Source organism: Euprymna scolopes, chromosome 7 (assembly GCF_053919585.1).
Source record: "Euprymna scolopes isolate OS-2025 chromosome 7, ASM5391958v1, whole genome shotgun sequence".
Classification (NCBI taxonomy): domain Eukaryota; kingdom Metazoa; phylum Mollusca; class Cephalopoda; order Sepiida; family Sepiolidae; genus Euprymna; species Euprymna scolopes.
Window position 1 is genome coordinate 124330704 of NC_136488.1, and position 23676 is coordinate 124354379.

General features: G+C 33.2%; 1 protein-coding gene across 3 annotated transcripts in view; it reads left to right on the forward strand.

Annotated features, from left to right (window-relative positions):
* LOC145279927 (neo-calmodulin-like) overlaps positions 1 to 23676 on the forward strand; it is a 145722-nt gene extending 122046 nt beyond the window's left edge. For all 3 annotated transcript variants that reach the window (XM_080131495.1, XM_080131497.1, XM_080131496.1), the window contains 2 exons: positions 3632 to 3726; positions 23014 to 23676. In XM_080131495.1, the coding sequence (XP_079987621.1) occupies positions 3632 to 3726; positions 23014 to 23215 (297 nt within the window). In that variant the 3' untranslated portion in view covers positions 23216 to 23676. The remainder of the gene's footprint in view (positions 1 to 3631; positions 3727 to 23013) is intronic.

Consider the following 23676-nt stretch of genomic DNA (forward strand, 5'->3'; position numbering starts at 1 on the left):
TCGTTCACCGTTATTTGCATACTCCATAGTGTGTCTTATGACTTATGTTGCTCAGTGGCAGTCAGTGCGCAGCATACACCTAACTCTGGTTTCGAATCCTGGGTCTTGGTGTGTTCCAAGGTGGACTAATTTCGAGTTTGGGACTTTTGTTCTTTAACTGTCATTGTATGTGTAAGCTGCAAAAATAATATTAATCAGTATATACTCCTTACATTCTATTCAATATATATTAGTCTGAGTTACCGCAAGGATGAAATATAAACGCTTTTGAGGAGCTTAATAGCCATAGATATATTTTCATACAAAGCTATACTCATGAATTAAATATCGAAAATATTTACACGATACATTATATCACCTTATAATGTGTAATATACACGAAATAATTAGTGTGTGTTTATATCTCACGTTGATTGGTTGTATAATATACATAAATAGGAGATTTTAATTTATGTAGATTTCGTATTTATAGACCCAGTTTTATATTGATTATTGTATTGTACCCAATAGATGGTATTGATTTCAAAAGTAAAAACAATATGACCTGGTGGAATCGGCTAGAATCGAAACCAAAACCCGCGTTATTCGTCATCATCTGAACTAAGTTCATATACATATCAAATTAAAAAAAAACAACGTTGTTAAGCGTATAAATGTATATCTGCACATGCGTAGAAGTGTACGTTTAGTTGACTTACGACTGCCGAGTTCCTATTTTTCAGTTGAACCCTTTTGCAGTTATTTTTACCGGCTTAAAACTAAATTGAATTTGTTGCACAGGTCTGAATCCTTTATATATCTAGTTTCACGTTTGTTTGATCAAACATCGACAGAGTAATTTGGTAGAGACCGTCCCACACAGACAAGGTCGCCTATATAATTTTTTAATACCTACAGACACCAGTGTTTCATGCTTTTGCAATTATTAGTACAGGAAGTGACGATTACCGCTGGTCGAAGGATCCTAAGAATGCAACGGCGCCACCTTTGGCTCCGTTAATGAAGACCTAAACCCCTAGACCATTGCCAACTGAGGCGGAATTAATGGAAATTTTAGCACTAATAAATCTTTACGTTAATTTAGACAATCTATAGTGATCGAGCGACACACACACATTATATATATATATATATATATATATATATATATATAAAATCTCGGGGTTTACTTCAACAGTGTTCAATGCATTATCAGAACTTAATAGTAGCATAACAATATACGTATAGAAAATGGGCATTTTAAAAACGTTCGGATTTCGTATTTAAGGGAAATCATCAGCGTACTTGGGTTAATTTGCATTTACGTAGAATATAACATCTTGATGATATTGTAATCAATCTGAACAATTGATTGTATTAACTCCATACTATCTATTCTTTTCTCCCAACCGATAAATGTTGCCTCTAAATGAGAAAACAAACTAAGTGTGATCTTACTATAATGATTTCACCCGTCACATGGGCATTTTAGATTAGTTTTATTCTATAATAGATTTCAGATTTGCATTTTTAGGCCTTTGATTTATTTATTTTTATTTTATTTATTTATTTTTACTTCAATTTTATTTTTCGGTCTATTTTTAAAAGCAATTAGTTATCCGAGAGCTAAAATGCACTCCTTGTCTACAGTTGGTGACTATTTCACTTTTAAAATAAAGTAATTTTGTTACATCTTGAACATTTCTAGTCTTTCGCTCAATATAACTTGCATAAACCATTTCAATATCTATCTATAGAAATCTCATAAGATATTTTAATCACAAAAAGCACATTCAATAATAAAAACGATAGGTATATTACATAATTATTGAAATATTATTGGAAACTTAGAGAGCTGCCGATAGCCTGCATATGAATGGATACATTTCTATAAATTTCTACTGCAGTTTTTCTCATATTTTATATTTATCAGGGCCAAAAGGCCACTCAAGGATGAGGGTTAATTTGGTTGTTAGTTGGCGATGGGCAACATCTTTTGAGAAGATTGGATTAATTGATTAGACTTTGATCATTTAAATGGGCAACTCGACATTGGATTTAAAATTTTAGCTGAGAAATAGTATTGTGGTGTTGTATTCCGCAAATCGGAAGTTCTTGGAAATAAACTTTGTTCACGGTAGTTTCGTTCTATTTTAGATAAACAGAAAAAGGAAAATTCTTTATAGTTGTTGACGTTATACAAATTTTTGTGAATGTTTGAGATTGGAGTGGGGTACGTAACATGAAAATAGCGATAGCGTAGAAAAAGGCTAGTAACATCTCTTCTGTTAAAAAAAGGAACGTTGCAGAGAAAAGTGATAATCACCTCCCCCCATCATCAGATATCTAAGTCAATACTGTACTGAAGGAAAGTGCTCTGAGCGGCACTTCTCACAGATTTAGCAACAGATCCATTTAGCCAAGATCAAAGTGTAGCATCTGTTCAGATGATGCACTTCCATTTCTTGTTCTCTTTCAGTGGAGGAGCAGTCCTCCACGACTGAGACAATTTTTTTTTGTACCTTTTCTCCACGTTAAAAAACGACCCTGATGTCTAACTCTGTCCCGTGGGGAGGCATTGTAAATAGGAGCAATACTCCATCTTAGGCCGTATCAGGATTTTGTACACGAAGAGGATTGCGTTAGATGTGAGTTACTTTCTAGCACATTTTGCTAGAATAAATATGTTTCATTATTCAGAAAATAAACGCGTGAGAAATGCAAAATAATATCTAAGAACTGGGACGTAGTTTTGATTTCAGACAGACAAACAACCTCATTTTCTTGATTTATTTTAATATTATATGTATACATTTATGTAGTTTAAGAATATTATTTATAAACGTTCAGCAGCGCTCACAAAATATTAAAGCTAGGTAAAAGTGACTTCGTTAACTGAAAGTATTTTACTTAATTTAATTAAAAGAATAACACGTTTAATAAAACGTTTTTATTCACTCCAAGAACTGGCAATATATCTTGTAAAATTAATATTCTATTAATAAAGCTGACACAATAAAAATATTATTTTATTGATTTATCAGGTCTTATTTTCATTTTGAAAACACTTTTAAATTTTACTATTTAGTTAAAGCAACCAGTGATACGTCACATCAGCCTGGCGGTCTATAAAAGCAGTTGCTATATACACAAAGGCATTTTGTAATCAAAAGAAAAGTATAAAATTCAGATCACTTTTGATTTATTATTTATGTACTTTTATTATTTATATGTACTTTTATTATTTATTTTATTATTTTTATTATTTATTTTATTATTTTTATTTTTATTTAATATTACTTATGTACGTATACATTTTATTTTTTTTATACAGATTTTTCTTGTTTTTAATTTTATTTGTAATTTTATTTAAGTAAATGCCTGGGGGGAAATCCCGACTGGATATAGTCTTAAACATTTATGTACTAAAACAAGTCTAACATTTAGATCATTTCTCATTATTTATTTTATTTATTTCCATTTGTTTTATTTTTAATTTTATTTTTTTTATTTAACTAAATCCTTGGAGGTAAATTACGACTTGATGTAGTCTTAAAACTGGCTGTACCCCGAATAATTTTGGTGAATACTATAGTATATTTCCCGAGATGTTTTATGAGTTATACCTCTAAATCTTTAAAATATTTTTCAGAAAAAAATGGTGGAAGTCATGGCTAATGGAGATGCTGTCATAAATCAAGATGACTATGTACACTTGATGAAAAGCAACAAACAATTCTTGGATGGGTAATTTGAACATTTCTTTTTCTTTCCTTGTTTTTAGATTTTGCGTTCTTGTTTCTTTTTTTTTTTTTTGAGGGGGCTGCACTTTCAGAAAAGTACAGAAACAATCAGAATTTAAAATTTTGATATTCTAGTAACATAAACAATCAAGATATCGAAAATAAAAAAATTAATAACTCTTAACTAAAACTCAATATTGTTATTGATATTCATAGTTTATAATTCTGAAATTTTCTGCGTTTTATTTTTCATTTCAGATTTTTTTTTCATAGACATGAAAGTTTGCAAAAAACTAAGGCAAAAGATTTTAGATGCTAAAATTTATTTTAAAATTCTAAAACTTTTAAAATACTTTTCTTGGCTTGACCATTACTCCTGATCTTAAATGGAACACGTACATCAAATCTGTTGCCAAGGCCGCTGGAAAAATGGTGAGATCTTTCTATCGATCCGGTAAATATCTCACTGCTGATGCTATTCTCTATCTATATAAGAGCCAGGTACGTCCAAGGATGGAATACTGTTGCCACATCTGGGCAGGATCTGCTAGAAAGGACTTGGCCTGCTTTGATAGAGTTCAAAATAGACTTCGTAGCCTCGTAGGAGATGTTCTTTTCTCCTCCTTGCAACCTCTATCTCACAGAAGAGATGTTGCGAGTTTGTCTCTGATGTATCGTTATTTTCATGGAAAGTGTTCGACTGAGCTTCAATCTATGGTCCCCCCTCGCCAAACTTTCACAAGAAACACTCGTCTAGCTGTAAACACTATCAATAATTCCCCCCCCCCACTCTTTATTTGTGCCTAAACCTAAACATAGATTCCATGAACAAAGCTTCTTTCTTAGAACTGCACGCCTGTGGAATTGTCTTCCGTTTTCCTGCTTTCCGGCTGACTACAATATGGTTGTGTTCAAGTCTAACGTAAATAAGTTCTTGATGAGCCGTTCCATATAAGTTATCAAATTTACCAAATTTTCATTACTAATGATTACTATATTGTCCAATTTCTACTGTACACTCTTTAACCCTTATCCTTGAGTGGCATCTTGGCCTTGATAATGTGGTGATGCCTATGTAAAAAAAAAAATCTAAAATATGCAGATCGGACTAGCAGTAAATTTTAATGCCTCTGATAACAATTCATAATTTTTATTTTAATTTCGATTTCTCGGTGGTTATGAAAAAAATAGAAGCTAAACATTACATCTGACAGCAACCCTATTGGATAAATCTGCATATATAGAACCAGTCTTATATGTAAATTAAATAAAAAAAATTTTCACATGATTAAAAATATGCCAGTAGGTAGAATAGTAATTTTTCTTTCGTTTAGTAGCAGTTATTTGATGTATCTTTTTGTTTACAATTTCTCGATTGTTAACAATACTAGATCATTTAAATATTCTTTGGGTTTTTTGTTGTTTACATGAGAGTTCAGTCTCAAGTAGCAAAACAAAAATACATAAAAATAAAATATTTTTTCAATTTTATATTCACGGTATCCTTTGTACTTTTTATGAGATAGGTTTTAAATTGTTAAGTAAAATAAGGAAATTAGTAAAATTTTATTGCACTGCAAAAATAGCTGATAAATGGTTTTAGAATAAATGATTCCTTGTCCAACTTCTGCTGTTCTCTGTCTCCTTGTCCAACTTCTGCTGCTCTCTGTCTCCTTGTCCAACTTCTGCTGCTCTCTGTCTCCTTTGTCCAAGTTGTCCTCCTGGTCTCTGTCTCCTTTGTTCAAGTTTCCTCCTGGTCGCTGTCTCCCTTGTCCAAGTTGTCCTCCTGGTCGCTGTCTCCCTTGTCCAAGTTGTCCTCCTGGTCGCTGTCTTCCTTGTCCAAGTTGTCCTCCTGGTCGCTGTCTCCCTTGTCTAAGTTGTCCTCCTGGTCGCTGTCTTCCTTGTCCAAGTTGTCCTCCTGGTCGCTGTCTTCCTTGTCCAAGTTGTCCTCCTGGTCGCTGTCTTCCTTGTCCAAGTTGTCCTCCTGGTCGCTGTCTTCCTTGTCCAAGTTGTCCTCCTGGTCGCTGTCTCCCTTGTCCAAGTTGTCCCCCTGGTCGCTGTCTCCTTTGTCCAAGTTGTCCTCCTCTCTTTCTCTGTTTCTCTCCTTGTCCATATCCTCCTCTCTCTCTCCTTGTCCATATCCTCCTCTCTCTCTCTCCTTGTCCATATCCTCCTCTCTCTCTCCTTGTCCATACCCTCCTCTCTCTCTCCTTGTCCATACCCTCCTCTCTCTCTCCTTGTCCATACCCTCCTCTCTCTCTCCTTGTCCATATCCTCCTCTCTGTCTCTCCTTGTCCATATCCCCCTCTCTCTCTCCTTGTCCATATCCTCCTCTCTCTCTCTCCTTGTCCATATCCTCCTCTCTCTCTCTCCTTGTCCATATCCTCCTCCTCTCTCTCTCTCTCTCCTTGTCCATATCCTCCTCTCTCTCTCTCCTTGTCCATATCCTCCTCTCTCTCTCTCTCCTTGTCCATATCCTCCTCTCTCTCTCTCTCCTTGTCCATATCCTCCTCTCTCTCTCTCCTTGTCCATATCCTCCTCTCTCTCTCTCCTTGTCCATATCCTCCTCTCTCTCTCCTTGTCCATATCCTCCTCTCTCTCTCTCTCCTTGTCCATATCCTCCTCTCTCTCTCTCTCTCCTTGTCCATATCCTCCTCTCTCTCTCTCTCTCTCTCTCCTTGTCCATATCCTCCTCTCTCTCTCTCCTTGTCCATATCCTCCTCTCTCTCTCCTTGTCCATATCCTCCTCTCTCTCTCTCTCCTTGTCCATATCCTCCTCTCTCTCTCCTTGTCCATGTCCTACTGTCTCTGTCTCCTTGTCCATGTCCTCTCTCTCTTTCTCTCTCTCTCTCTCTCTTTGTCCATGTCCTCCTCCACCGTCACCTTCTGTCTCCCTCTCTCTTTCGCTATTGCCATCTCTCTCTCACACATTTTTTCAAAGTGCAGGATTTAATGTTAAGGTCGAGGCTTTTCTATATGCTCGGGGGCCTGAGCGTTCATGTTTGACTTCAACAGCTTTGACGTAAAGCTGTAGTGTCGTATGCATTCTTGGTTATTTGTCACACCTAAAGCAGCGCTTTTATGACAAAAACACGGGGTGGTTTCAAAAGTATGGCCTCCTGTTTTTAATTTAAAAACTAAAACGTTGAAGAGCTGGGAAGACTGGAGTAGTACCATTAAAACGAGTGACATTTTCTGTTCCAGAACTTGCCTCTCTACATAGTCAACGCCATTCTCAGTGTACTTTTGTCAGCCTCTTTTGATGCCTTTGTTACTCGCGTCTCTGTCGCCACTTTGAAATCTACGTACCCATCTCCTAACCGTGCTGACATCAACTTCATCGGCTTCGTAAACGTTCAATATGCGCCGGTAAATGTTGATCGGTTCAGTTTTTTTTTGTTTTTTTTCGGTGAAAGTAAAAACTAAGTTTTTTTAACTAAAAAAGTTGAAGAGCTACAGAAACGAAAGTAGTACAATTAAAATGTGCGATCTTTTCTACTCCAGAACTTATATTCTACATGGTCATCACCATAATCAATGCACTTTTACCAGGAATTCAGTGACGCATGTCCGCTTTTACGCACGTCCATGACAGGATTTGCTTGGTTGGTCTCACACCGTCAATATCTATAACAGAGATGAAACTGCATAAGTTTAGTCATCATGATAATACAATTTGCAGTCTTTATATGATTCATGCGAATAGGATAAAAAAAATAGAAAGCATTACTTTTATTATGTCCCTCGTATATATATCTGTGGCGAAATCAGTTGACTGGCCCGTTTTCGAACCACACAGACGCCATATTTTCTCATTAGCAACGACGCAAAACATCATGATGGACGGGTTTTTGTACATAGACACGTAACGCACTGTAGAGATATGATAGTCGAAGCTAACAATGTGACTGTTTTGCTTGGTCACCGTAAAAGTCTTCTCATAACATATGATAATGCGTTATCCCGTGACTCTTGAAATCGTTAACCCATTAGCGACCGAATTAAGAGAAACTTTTAGATGTAAATGTAGATATTTTTGAGCGCCCCATTAATGTAAGGCTGGCGAGTAATAGGTTAAAGCCACGAGAGTATTTTCCCACGTTGCATGAAGACAATTAGCAAAGGTCATTTTACAAGCTTCAAGCACTTTACGCCTCTTAATCTTAACAGAATTGGAATTTTCCAGATATTTCTTTTTGTTTGGGTCTGAATCTTACGTATCCTTGTCATTAAATAAGATTTTATTTGCTCCCCCCCCCACAAAAGGAGGGTGGACTTATAAATTCGCCCTTATCCGTTCGTCCGTCCGCACTTTTCTCAATAACTACGCCTTGGCATTTTTTGAAATTTTGCACAAACATTAAACATGATATGAGTAAAAAAAAAAAAAAATAGCAGAACGGACTTTCCGGGAAGACTCCGGTTGCCCCCCCCCTACGGGTGTTTTTCGGGTTAAAATAGTTAAGATTGACACTTTTGTGCTTATTAAAATAAATTGATGCCTTAGATTTTTACAAAATTTTCTGAAAAGTTGTAACTGATTTCTATATAATTTTGTTTGTCTATACTTTTAGGGCTAATAAAAAAAAACCCTCCATTTTTGGGACTATTTTACCATATTTGTCTAAAATTTTCTGTGTATGTCTATTTAGCAGTTTTGCATGGTGCTGAACTCAAATTTAAATATGTTAAGGCCTTGGGGACTTTTGGGGCTAAATGGAGGTGTGCAAATGATGGACTTAGTCATTTCTTTTTTTGCATGGTGCAGAACTCCAATTTACATATGTTAAGGCCTAAAACTGCACCGTTTGTTCATTTCATCAGGATTTTTTGGTGCTAAATGGGACTTTTGGTGCTAAATGGGGGGGTGCAATGCTGAACTTAGTCATTTTTTATGCCTCGTTCACTGTGCACCCACGGGGGGGCATGTATGCTTCACTTGTTTATTTTTTGTTTCCTGTAACATTCTCGCACTGATTTGTTAAGTTGCTTCTGATAGAAATTAAAATATGAAGTAACTGTCAAGAGTTGAAGCTGTTAAATTTGATATTTTAAATACATTTTTCTGGATAAGGTGAGAATTTGTTTTATTAATTATTAGCCGTGTTGAAACATTAGTTGTATATAACTGGACGAAACATTATTGTCGGCCAGATGGATTAGTCGCATACTATTTAAGATACGCTTAATATCCTAACTTGCTACGAAAAGTTACATGTTGGATTTAACGAGGCATAAAATACATCTTGATCTATTAAAATCTAACGCGAAGTAACTCTCATAGCTTAAATAAGGTTACTTCCAGTTTTAAACTGCTGTCGGCTATCAACAATCGAAAATAAATTAAATAGATCTACTTTAAATAATATTTCTAAATAGAAAAACTAAAACGATTCTATTAGAACAAACAATAACATCGAGCTAATTATCAAAATCTTTTCTTTAATGTAATGTGTAAATGAGGTTACTCATTGAATGTAGATTTCTTCGGAATGAATAGTGTGTATATATATATATATATATATATATATATATATATCTCATCCTGGAATAAAAGTGTATATAAGTCTGTTTTCAAGGTGAAAATTAATTTATGAAACGGTGTACCTTTTTGTAGATATTAAATTGTGAGTAGACAGAAAGAAATACGACTTATATATATATATATATATATATATATATATATATATATATATATATATATATATATATATATATTAGCAGACAGACTCGATGTTTTCCAGGATTGAATGATCAACAGAAGTTTCACACTCCCATATTTTGTCATCACCCCCCCCCTCCATTTTTCAATCAAATTGATTGATTGCCTGCTTTAGTTGAGAATCCATCGCGGTAAACCAAGAGGAAGTTTCACATGCCACCCTATAGTAACTTAACCCACAATGTATTGTAGTTTACATTTCACTGTAGATTTTATAAAACATGTTTTTATATATAATAGTTTCAATTAAAATTTTAAATGCAAAAGTCCAGTATCATGCTTTCAGTTGTGCTCTAAACAGAAACATTCATTTCGAATGCGCTCCTGTCATATCAAAGAACCAACTGTTGAGCCTTTCGGCTTGTGTGGTAAAAAAAACTTCTCAAATGCACTTTTGATGTAAGTCTGTTGATTCTTTCATCGGATTATTTCAATTATCGATATTTATCGAAGACATTTCGATACAAAACCTATTTAAGGACACTGCCAGGTACATAAAGTACCTTCGTGTTAAATTTGATAAAATTGAGTCCATAGGCAACGAACTCTCGATCACACACACACACACACACACACACACACACACACACACATATATATATATATATATATATATATATATATATATATATATATATATATATATAGCAATGACGTCCAAAATTTTGATATACTATATTACTCTTGACCCGTTGGGTCAGTATATTTTATGGCTAGCTATGGTATAGTGATTATTAGGGCTATGACAAGAGAATATTCTTTTCATTGTTTTAACTCTCGAGTATATATCAGTTAATATCTTATATGCTTTTATATAGAATGATGTGGTTCTCTGTTAAGCTGTGTCTATGTCGGATATATATTCGAGAGTCAAAACAATGAAAAGAATATTCTCCTGCTATATATCTAGTGATTATATTAATAATGGCAAAATATGCGCGCTTGCGCGTACAACAATGGCCACCACTTTTAACATAAATAATTACATTGCTTAATATCCAGAAAACTGCTAATTTGCGGAAAATTTAAATGTGATAGTAATTTTCAGCATCCTCAAACCCCCTTGAAAGTCATTTTAAAAGAAAAATATTAAGGTGGAAACCAAGTAAAAAAATTTATCAAAACTTTTATTTTTTTATTTAAAAAGCTACATTACACACAATGTTGGTCATCCGAACCTTAAAATTTGTCTGACGTCAGTTCCGCCGAATGGCTTTGTAAACAAAGAAGTGCTACTCTTAACGAAAGCACTTCTCACAAGTGAACAGCTACAACTTTTGCCGGCAATGTTGGATATGTCATCACTGATCCGAGGGAGATAACTATATTTTACCAAGACATTAGCGTACATTTTTTCACCTTTAGCTCCCTATTTCGTATGTTTGTTTTTTCTTAGTTCCCGTGAAATTAAAAAAAAAAATTATTTTAAAAAAGTTGATATTTGGGCTTGGCAATGAATTCCCTGGAAAAGTATGCGACGGAATTGCAGAGTGAAATGTTCGAATGTTTTTAGTAAGATTTTTTAATTAAAAAGACTTACATTTTTTTAAATTTAATTATGTATTTTTTTCATTAAATTATGTATTTTTTTCATTTAATTATGTATTTTTTTCATTTAATTATGTAGTTTTTTTATTTAATTATGTAGTTTTTTTATTAAATTATGTAGTTTTTTCATTTAATTATGTAGTTTTTTTCATTTAATTATGTAGTTTTTTTCATTTAATTATGTAGTTTTTTTCATTTAATTATGTAGTTTTTTTTCATTTAATTATTTTATTTTTCATTTAATTTTTTTTCATTTAATTATGTAGTTTTTTTCATTTAATTATGTAGTTTTTTTTCATTTAATTATGTAGTTTTTTTTTATTTAATTATGTAGGTTTTTTTCATTTTCATTTCTTTAGAACAGTTTAAAATCTCTTTCATTTAGAATTATTTTTATTTTTTAAATAAAAATAATTCTAAATGAAAGAGATTTTAAACTGTTTCAAAAAAGCTGATATTTGAACGTTTTTTTATGCACTTTAATTTATCTGTCCCAAATAGCAGCTTCTTTTTTGTTATTAATGTTTTTTGTAATCTTAAATGTCTTGCGTTTGTTTTAGCGTCTCAAATTGTAGTATAAAAAATGAATTAAAAAAATGTTTAAACTGTTAAAAAATGAAAATGAAGGAAAGCTTTTTTTTTTAATTAAAGAATCATACTAAAAAACTTGTAGCACTTCCTGAAGAATCTCGGATTGGATTCAAAATGTTTCTTTTAAATAAAAATTGTTTGAAAACTATTCCAATCTGCAATGAAAGTTTATAACATTAGGTAAAAGTAGAATGCCTCTAAAAATCAACTTTTAAAAAGCAAGCCGTTAGTTGATCCTCTAGGGACACTTTTACCTAACGTTATAAACTTTGTTTTCTCGTTTAATAAAAATTGTTTGAAAACAATTTCAACTTGTAATGAGAAATACAAATAATATTCGTAAAATGCCAATGAAAAAAAAAAAAGAAGGGATTTAGTTTTGTTTTTAGTTTAATATTTTAAACACGAAAAAATTGTCGATTAAAAAAAAAAAAGCTTTCATGACGGTTTTATTTAATTACGCATGCGCATAATTTTTTAAACCGGCAATTGTAGACTGGATACACGGTTTCAACGCCCAAGCAAAACGATTCGAGTTTTATAATATAATGGAGAAAGATGGGATTAATACGGTCAAACCAAGTTGTTATTATTAAAATTGTAATAAGCCAGCATTCGAAAAAATAAAATCCTCTTTAATCAGGGATTTAACTTACGCTGACAACTGATTCTTACTGTTATTAGAACAATGACCGACTATTAAAAATAAATACAAATGGACCACTCTTCAATATTGTGCATCCTCTATATTTGTTTCAAGAAAAACCACTTAAACCCGATTCTACTTAATCAACAAAGAGTTATACAATCTGTTTACAAGGCACCATCAATAAACATCCTATACTTTAGCTCGATGCGACTTTTTTGTTATGTCTTGAATAAAGATGATCTAAGAATATAAATAAAAAATAAATCGACAAGAATAACAATTAAACTTAAAAAAAAATTCTTGAAAAGAGAAAGGAAATCCTCGTTGACTTGATCACTAGACTGACCTCTTTTTTTTTTTTTTTTTTTTTTTGATAGTTCAAGGGTAATTGTAATAAGCGGCGCAAACAATGTGTATTTATGTTATGAACGTTGGTTTTCCCAAGTTTTAGATGAGGATGTAATATTATTCGAACTGTAATGTCCATCTGGTAAAAATATGATAAAACAAAAAGACCGTTAACCCTCTGAGCGCTGACTTAAAAAAAAAAAAATAGAAAATTGATTTGTTTACAGCTATTCTAAAACGACTCTGTAAGCTTAACCTTTCATTATATCCACAAATAAGGAATGTGACTTCTGCAGCATATCAGTACTATCAAAATAGATTAAAATTTACCTAGGGGAGCCGTTCAAAAAATAAAGCCTCCTATTTTGTTTTTAATTAAAAAAAAGTTGAAGAGCTACAAAGACAGTAGTGGTACCATAAAAACGGGCGACCTTTTGTATCACCATTCTCCATGCATCTTTGCTAGGAATTTAATGACGCATCTGTTTCTGACGCATGTTCATAGCGTGGGTTGCTTTCTTAGTCACACGATCAATATCTGCAACAAAGATATGAAACTTTCAGAGTATCGATTGCTCAGTTACTATAATAATGTAATGTTCAATCCTCTCTGATTCATTAGGAGGTATTACTTTTGGAACGCCTCTCGTGTATGTATATTGTGATGGCGTTGAATTTGTGATTGACTATCCGCTCATGAAAAATTGTCATTATCTCTCTCGCATATATATATATATATATATATATATATATATATATATATATATATATATATATATGTAGCTGAACGTATTGCGTATTACTATTAACATCCTCCAAAAATGTTAAGAAGTTAGAAAACGAGGAAATAAGTTCATTAATAGTACAAAAATATGAAATACAATTACTAGAAAGTCAGGGGGGGGCATCTTAGTCGTTTGTCGGTCAGTTGATCACTTTATCTCCTCGTCTGCTCCGAGTTACAACCAGTCTTCAACCGTCCCAAACTCAAAATTGTCCTCAACTGCCGCAAAGTCAAGACTGTCCGTAAATTGTAAACTCTAAAACTTACTCCACTCCTAAAACTATCATTTAAACTAGCTAAATATATTGACCCCCGTGTCTGGCCCCTTTTCCCCCAGTTATGTCCAGACCTTGATTAACCATCCGATTTTCGAACGCCTTTGTGTGCCTTTCAGATGCGTATATGCTGTGTGTATTTAGGCAGCATATTTTCATTTAAGCAAACGTTAATGACACAAAATGTTTTTGATTGATTAGTCTATTTTTTATTTTCTTAATCTTTCGGAATTTCTGTCAAATTATTGTAGGAAAACTCCGTATTGTTTTTTTTCTTCTAGAGAAATAAAACAACAAAAAAAGATTAATACTCCAGGTTGAATCTTTTTAAATATTGTAAATGTTGATTAGGTACGTACCTAACACGTTGTTGTATTTGTTTTTATTATTTTTATTTTTATTACGATATATATATATATATATATATATATATATATATATATATATATATATATATATATATATATATATATATTGAACACAACGCCATGGGGTGGGTGGGAAACACAGAATAAGGAGAAACTGCATTACACATGTTTTATTCACATATTGACAAATATTACAAAGACAAGTAATATGACGTAACAAAACGTACGATGAAATGATTTTACTCCTTCTCGTGGCGGTCTCCACCATAAGAAGTGGATAGAATCTTATATTCAGACACGTAGGGAGGGGAAACATACTCTAGCGTCCCGTTGTCTAGACCCCCCCCATCTCCCCCCCCCCTCTCTCTCTCTCTCTCTCTCTCCCCCCATACAGGTAAATCCTTAACCGGTGTTCTCCATTATTCCCCTACAGCGTGAGCGCATTTCATTACTAGGGCTATGACAAGAGAATACTCTTTTCATTATTTTGACTCTCTGGTATATATCGATTAATGTTATGTTTTTAGATAGTGATGTGGTTCTCGATTGATTAATTGTGTCTAACAGTATCGGATATATACTCGAGAGTCAAAACAATAAGAATATTCTCATTACTCACTCACACTTATTTATATGAGTAGGATCTGTGGAAATTCCGCAGAGGACTCTTTCATATGTAATATATTGATGTTGGCATTCCGTGGATATTCACAGTCAATTGAGTCGCCCTGATATTATTGTAGATCTTTTGTTAAAACTGCAAAAGTATTTATCTAAGCTAGCGGGGACGCCCGGAGTAGCCCGATCGTTAAATACGCTTAAATATGATATTTTAATTTATGTAGATTTCGTATATATTATAGTTAAATTTATATAGATTCTTATATAATATAAAGTTGTGATTTAAAAAAATACATCCATATGGATTGGGTGCATCAGCTTGAATAGAAACCGAAACCAAAACTTATTAGGGGATATATATAAGATAAATTCCGCAGCCAAACAACGAATATATAATGAACTTGGGTTCCTTCAGCTACAACCGAAACAAAAGCTTATAAAGAATTTTTGGTAAAATTATATATATATATATATATTCCTTTTTATCTTCTCCAATCTCCGAATAGTCCTTTTTGTGTTTTTCTCGAAATTGTATATGTTGGATCCATAATCGCGAAGATAAAAAGGAAAATTGTAAAACAGAATAATTCCGTGCTATTCAATAATATTTGTCTAAATGAGAAAATGCTGCCTAAATATACACAATATATATATATATATATATACATATATATATATATAATTTAAAAACAACAATTTCTACATTTATTTCTACAATATGCCTGAGCATTATAGAAGCACTTCTGTCGAAAGCGCTCGCGATTATGGATCCAACATATACAATTTCGAGAAAAACACAAAAAGGACTATTCGGAGATTGGAGAAGATAATTGTAAAACAGAATAATTCCGTGCTATTCAATATATATATATATATGTATATATATTATATATATATATTATATATATATAATTTAAAGGAGATTAGAACAATAGACTAAAGAGCAAAGTGTATTTTAATGTAATAGTAAAATTACTAGTTTAATTAAAATACAGGGAAAGAAAAAGTGCTCGTTGTAATTAAGATATATAATAAGCTCGATAGGTAAATATCCTAGAGCTAATTTAATATTTAGTAATGTGATTGATAATTTAAAAATCAAATTATAATTAAATTAAAAATCCGTTTCATAAGAAGGAACAACAACAAAATCAATTATTTGTACGATCCTTTCAGAATACAATGTTTTTATTGTGGTAGACACCAAGTTACGGACAATAATCATTACATATAGTTTTTTTATTAAACAAGGTTTCCTCATCAGCAAATATTGGAAAGGGTTTTTATTAAATGTAAAAGACACCATAAATAAACCTAGCATTAAAGAAAGCAGATGTATCTTTTAATTTTTCGCCTTTTGAAATCAGGAACTATGGTTAAAGTACTCATATAGATGCTTGCTATAGCTTTCCAGCTTATGAAATATATATATATATATATATATATATATATATATATATATATATATATATATATATATATATAATGATTTGAGTGCCATCAGCTATAATCGAAACTGAAAACAAAACTTATGAAGAATTCTTGGTAAAATTATTTATTACAAGAAATGGAAGGGCATAACGAGTCACTCTGAAGAAAAAGATGTAAGCGTAACACAAAATAACACGCACGCTCTATAAGCCGCACAGTTCAAATCCAGCAGGCATGACTAAGCTATAAAATACTCAGAAAAGGATGGAAATCAAACGAAGACATTGTGTGCTATTCAATAACGTTTTCAACTGCTTCAGTCAATCGTCACTCGGGAGGAGTATTGGTCTAAGTTATTTATGTCTGTTGGATTCGGGTGTCTGTCTGAACTCCAATTATGAATAACTAATGTAAAGAAACCAAATGTTTAAATAAATATTGAAATGTTTAATTAATTTGATTTGAGAAAAAATTCGATTTTGTTTTTCAAATCTATAAAGTAATTTTTTTAAAAGATTAAATTCGATCCTGTGAAACATGTCGCGTTACTCTGGATATCTTTTTCGGAAAGTTATCGATTTTGAATGACAGTCGTTGGACTTATTGGTAAACTAAACACCAAAAGAAAAAGTATACATTTGATTGTTTTATAGATTAAGTCAGCCGATGGTACATTTTAAGATAGAAAAGATATCATTTGCGACCTATAAATTAGAAGAAACGGATTGACGTGTGTGTGTGTGTGTGTGTGTGTGTGTGCGCGCGCGTGCGTGCATACTCCTATAAATTGGGGTTTCTTTTGTGAATTGATAATCATATGAAAAAAAATACAAACCATTTTTTCTATTTATTTAAAAGGAAAACCTAACTTTGTTATATATGGGTCGTGGAATTGCATTCATCCGCAAAAGATCTAGCTAATTTGCATATTCTTTTAAACATTCATTTTAATTAATTCCCTATTAGTTTTTTTTTTCGGTTTTCTGATGGGATGATCATCTTTAGTGAACTATTACGTGTAATTATATTCATGCAGATATTCTATGATTTATATTTGCGTAAAAAGGCTATAGTAAACGTCAATTTCTTTCTCTATATTATATATATTTGTATGCGTTTTAAAGTTTGCCTACCAAACTCCTCTGTCAGTGTTTGGTTTACAGACATGAAACTTAATATATTGGAAGCCATGCGGAACTTTATATTTTTGTTTTAGTCGGGGAAATCGCTGCAAAAGTGAACATTAAATAAACGGAACTTTCCAGACGAAGGTCGAAGGACGACATTACGAATATGCATGCATAACGTAATAGCTATTGGTTCATGTTTTAATTTTTAGCCTAGCAGCAAACATGTCTTCATAGGAAAAAGTAAATCGTAAGTTAAACGTTTTGGTTTCGATTCTCGGTGGTGACGCACGAATCATTTTTTTATTTTTAATTTTACCTTTGTTCTTGCAATGCGTACATATATGTGCATGTATGTGCTGGTATGTCATCATTAGGGCTATGGCAACAGAATATTCTTTTCATTCTTTTGACTCTCGGGTATATATCTGACACAGTTAGACACACTTAATCAACCGAGAACCACATTCATCTATATAAAAACATGAGATATTAACGTATATATACTCAAGAGTCAAAGCAATGAAAAGAATATGCTGTTGTCACAGCTCTAGTCATCATTTTCTATTATGTAAATCTAACCCGTCTGTTTATGTATGTATGTCTTCCTAAAACTTTCGACAGAGACGACGGATTTTCACGAGATATCGTTTTAAAGCTCGACCCTTCGGACGACAAATATCGAATAATTGGCTAAATACATTAATTCCTTCACTCTCAAGTGGGCACTTTTCTACAGGGAGGGGTTTCCTTTTTCGTCAATATTTTCGAAAATCAATCTTCTTTTTGATGGACTAGCCTTAATTTAAGCCTTCGCCAATTCCGGTTTGGCGATGGACGCAACAGTACGTCACGTTTTTTTTTTTTTTTTTTTTTTTTCACGTTCTTTTCCTCCTTCGCTGTACGGGTTCGAGCCTGCCTACTACCACTTTTGCTCAATACACACCTCCAAACATCCGAGCACCCAGGGGGTTTCCCCGATGTTTTTGTTGTCAGAATTTTTCTAAGACATCAGATACTTAAGGGAGGGACTATAAGAAGGTTACCGACATCCTAAGTGAACGTGATTTTTGTGGAACGAACTGGATTCGAACTTGGAACATCCATGTCGTCTGTCCATTTTGTTTACTATTTGACCACCGATGTGAGTCATGGGGTACTTTCGCTTTGCCAACGACTGGGGTGGGTATTGAATAGGCGTTAGAGTTCCTTCGTGCGGCTAGTAAAGTCTGAATAGTTTTGACTCTTAGTCTCCTATCTTTATACGAATCGCCAATTTCACGCTGGTCTATTACTTTCACGAATGGGTGTTACTTTATGAAACTTGGCGAGATTTAAACTGGCTGAAAATACTTTGCTTTAACATGTTCGTGTTGAAAGAATGTTAGCATTGGGGACGTGAGGGATAATACGAATTTCAATGAAACTGAGAAACAAAGAGCGTTTTAGCATTTGTAGCAATCACTTGGCGATTTAATCAGCATGGAAGTAGTTAAAGAATGAATTCAACCGATTAAGTAAATAAATTATGTAGTGGAGATTCGATTGTTGTCGTTCATCCCTACCGTCTTTGTTAATAATGAAATGTTTAAATGTACAAATTGCATTTAAAACAATTTTAATGAGTAATTTTGAGGTACGGCACCAAATCGACGATGTTGCATTTTTAAAAACAAAACAAACGTCTTTACACACATACAGAAAGGATGTTTATACGTGATCTCTTTCTCCCATTTCTATTATAGTCACTTCTTCTCGTCGTCTCTTTCAGTAGTTTCTATAAGAATAAGTTTTGTTTTTGTTGTTTTTTTCGTGAAAACTACACAAGATGTTCGTTGAGAAGGTTTCTCCAAGCGTTTATTTGAAGAGTATTGACGCAGGAGAGAGACTATTTTCTTAGCTAATTATTTACTCCTTAACTTATGAAATGGGTGACGCACACGGATAAGAGCCATCAGAGTAACCTTCGCCTTGGTTTAAAAAGTCTTCTACATTATTTGCGGTGTCTCTTTCGTACGACTTCCACGGAGAAACTGACTCTGAAAACATGACGGCATTCTTCAGCTTCTGTTTTGTCTGTAGCGTATAACCTCAACTTTGCGTCATTCCTCTCTGCGAATGATTTCGTTTTGCAGATTTGGGTTATCATGCACTCTGTGTGACCCTTGTCAAAATTTACACGAGTTTACTCAATCACTATTGATGTACAGTTCCTAATATGTAACCGAAGCCATAATTCAATGGGCAATTATGCTGAGGCATTTTTTATAATGCCAATCGAGTATACATCCCAGTTTGCCAGAGTTTGGGGCCACTGCTTGGTGACCTCGTCTTCTGTGTAGTTTTAGGCACTCTTACTAGGAAATACCGCGGAGTTTCCCAGACAATTTTGGTTCGACCAGATATTCTTCCTCTAGAGAGCTGGTTTTTCAATAACCATCTTCTGACCTTGTGTCACACTTTTCACGCGGCAGAATACAGATAAACTGAAAATCAATGGAGTCCAAGTAGCAACGTTCTCCTGTATTTGACTAAGCTTGACATACAAACATGTGTGCGTATATATTTTTTCTTCACAAACCTTTCTCTCACTCACACAAAGACGTGACGTTGCTAGTTTCAATATTTTTTTTACTATTATAGCATGTTCTTAGAAATTGTTTCTATACTCAGCTTCTTTTATCCCTGCTCGTTTGACTCGTTTGTCTAGTGGTCTCCATCAGTTCGCTGTTTTAATTCGTTAATGCAATACAACTTCTTATTCCAGTAGCTTCTTTTCACGAACTGCAACATTGTGGAACTCTCTTCCTGCTCACTGTTTTCCTCCTTGTAAAGACCAAAGTTAATAGACAACTCCTGTCTTAGCGATAATAATCTTTCATTCAAGTTAGCTCCTTATATCAAGTGGCTTCAAGCCTTGTCTCGAGCGATGTATATATTCTTACACATGTGATAAAAGGTGGGGATTTAAGCAACAACTAAACATAGGGGTATGATAAGAAATTTCCGAGAAGAATGAAAATGGTTTATCTTTGTAACACGTTGTCCGAAAAGTGGGAAGGTATAAGGGAATTTACGGGAAAGCAAAAACCCAAGTATTTTCTCTTTATCGCATATGTGACACAGCAAGAATAAAATAATAAGGCAAGTGGATGGAAACGCAAGGACGAACACAAATAAAAATGCGAGAAAATAACGAAATAACAAACACTTTTCCAAACGATACAAAAATAGATTTATTTAAGAAAAAAAAGAAAAGAATTTAACGAAAGGAAAAGAAATGTATTCAAAGTTATGGAATCTGAAGTATATCTACGCGTATGGAAATGGGCGAAAGTCCTTTAAAAATCCGTTTCACAAGGAACAACAACAAAGTCAATAATCTCTATATCAGTTAAAAAAATAGAACAACAAAAAACAAAATACGAAATGGAAAATTAAACCTATAAGAAACATGCTTTTTCTCATTTTGGAACTTTTTCCATTGCGCCAATTTGAGCCACAGCAACGCGCGGCAGGATACAGCTGGTATATATACATATATATATATATATATATATATATATATGATAGATATTGATGTTATTTTCGTAAATTAATACATTAATTATAGGTAATAATTTTACTAATTATTAAATAGAATATTTCTGGCAAAATATACCTAATTTAATAGAATTTGTTAGTAGGAATAGATGGCATTAATAACTTTATTTCAAAATGGCGTAATGTAAACATAAAAGGTATTTACAGCTTAATTTTTGGATTTTAATCATGTCAAAACGCACTTTATTTTTTTAATGGATTGATTGTTGCTATTTCTTCTGATGAGTTAAGGACAAAATAGATTCACTAATTGATATAATAATTAAGTGATTGATTTTGTGTTACGATTTAGATACTGTCAACAATTGTAAATGTTAACTGAATTAAAGGGATAAATTGTAAGATGGTCAACATGAACTTTGGAATATAGACTTTTGTCATTCATTCACTAATATATAGATATATATATATATATATAATTATTTTTTACTATAATAATTAAATACCTACAGACACTAGTATTTCATCCTTTCGGGAATCTTCAGTGCAGGGTGTCACGATTAATACCAGCCGAACGATTCGAACCCCGCGACATGAGACATCTCTGGCTCGATTAGCGAAGACCTAATCCATTCGGCTACCATTAACCGCGTGAAATAACGTTGAATTTAAACATCTTAATTTTAAATGTTTATTTACGTCAGTCAGACAGTGATCTAATCGTTATACGATAATCTATGCATAAGAGCTAAATTGGCCGACTTGACCGAATTAAGGTTGCTGTAAAAGGGCTTCGTCATTCACATTTCTGTCGTCACTCTGATATTTACAAACCAATTATTGCCTAACTGTGCTGACATCGGCTTCGTAAACGTTCAACAGGCACCGATAAAGGTTTATCGACTCATTTTTTTTTCTGCATTGGGAAATTCAATGACACATCTCTGCTTCTGATGCACATCCATGACACGGCTGCTTTCTTAATCTGGCACCGTCAATATCTTCAATATAGATGAAAATTTCAGGTCATGAAGGCATAAGTTCATTCACCATAACAATGCAATTTACAATCCCTTCTGATACATTCGGGCGGGTATTGTTTCTAATGTACCTCGTATATAAACACAGACAACTGCCCTTATATGTTAGAAAATCCATTTTCCTTTGCTTTAGAAAATGATGAAAAAAAGTGGGACAGAAAAGAAGTAAAGGAAACGTAATGGCATAATATACCAATAATCTATTTCGCTTTCTATCGTCTTATCGCGCTTATCCACATGCTCTTTTTCTGGGCATATTGTTACAAGAACAGCAGCCTGTTCTTGTGGGTAAATATGAAATAGGATAGTCAAGGATTCGAACTTGCGAAGCTAGATTTGGAATTGAGAATTCCAATCATAAGTTAAAATAAACACAGAATGTTATTATAAAATGGAATGCAGAATTACCATTGTTTTACTCACACAAAATAGTTAGATATCTGTTTATTGAAAAAGGAATGTAATGATGAATTTTGTTTCTGTTATAAAAATGAAAATTAAAACAAGGAATTTAAAAACGGACAATGGAAAATGTTATTTGTAAAGTGGGTTACGTAAATTAGGTTAGAGAAGGCATGTCATGCAATGACGTCATGAGTTATGAATTTAGTTAGATGAATCAGGTGAGATCAGATCGGGCAGATCAGTCAGATCAGAGAAGAATAGAGGTTCAGACCGAGTCACAGTTAGAGTCAGGGCACCCTCTTAGAAGCGGGAGGCTTAGAAGGAACCATATAACAATTTTGAATTCCTGAAGTGCAGAATCATTTCCGACCGGTCGAAGAATTAACTATCATCATGTTTTTTTTTTATAACTGGCGTCTTTCTGTGTTAATCATTCCAATGAGAAAAGGTAATGTGTCTAAGCATTCCAGTAACTCTCTCCGTATAAATGTCTTCAACATATTCCTACTGTCACTCTGTCTCCTCTCTAAATGAACATTTTAAATATGTGTGTTGTCAACTACAAGAAACATTTAATAATATATGCACAGGCTGTCACGTAAATATGCCCCCCTCTAAAAACGGATGCAATACATCTTAGAAGAAAAACTCATGAACACGTTAACTTTTAACGCAACAATTTCCTTTTCTTCAGTTTCATTCACCATTAAAATCTGACATTCCCGGAGACAAGTCCCCTAAAGAGAACCATACCGGATATCGGAGTTTGGTCATGCTAACATAGATGTCGCCTTTTATTTAACTTAAAATTCATGTTTTTTTTTCCTTACTTTTTTAAGGACGAAGCTTTTACGAGACTTGTTCAAGAAATTCGACAAAGACAACAGTGGTTACGCATTCAAGACTGACGTCATCCAAGACTTGAAAGAAATGGGAATCGACAGTCCGGAAATGAACCGAAAGATCGAAGCAATGGACTCCAACAAAGACGGCAATATTTCCTACAGAGATTTTCTCAGAATTTATTTCCAGGGAAAGTAATCAAGGCTGAATATTTTAATATGTAGCCTTACAGGTTTCTTTTCTTTAATAAAATAAATAAAATAACATAGGTTGGTCTTATTCGTAGACCGTTGTTTTATTCGTTCAGAATTCTCCGAAAGATGCAGCATTGTCTTAAAATTCTGACTAATTTTATTTATTTTTTCTAAATATGTTATCTTCGAAATGCTCATGTGATTTAAGAAGCGACAAAACTTGTATTTATAATATTAATGGTACTTTTGTTTTGTTCTTGAACATAAAAACAATTTACTGGAAATCTAGTCTTTTCCCTGTTTTATTTTCACGTTAATGGTTCACGGGGTTATAATTAATACCTACGCCAGTGAGGTTATGTTTTCATTTATGTATATTAAGTTGTTTGTTTGACAAATTTTATATACGTAAGCATAGGCATCATTAAATGTTAATGCCAATTTGAATAAAGGTGTGGAAACAAT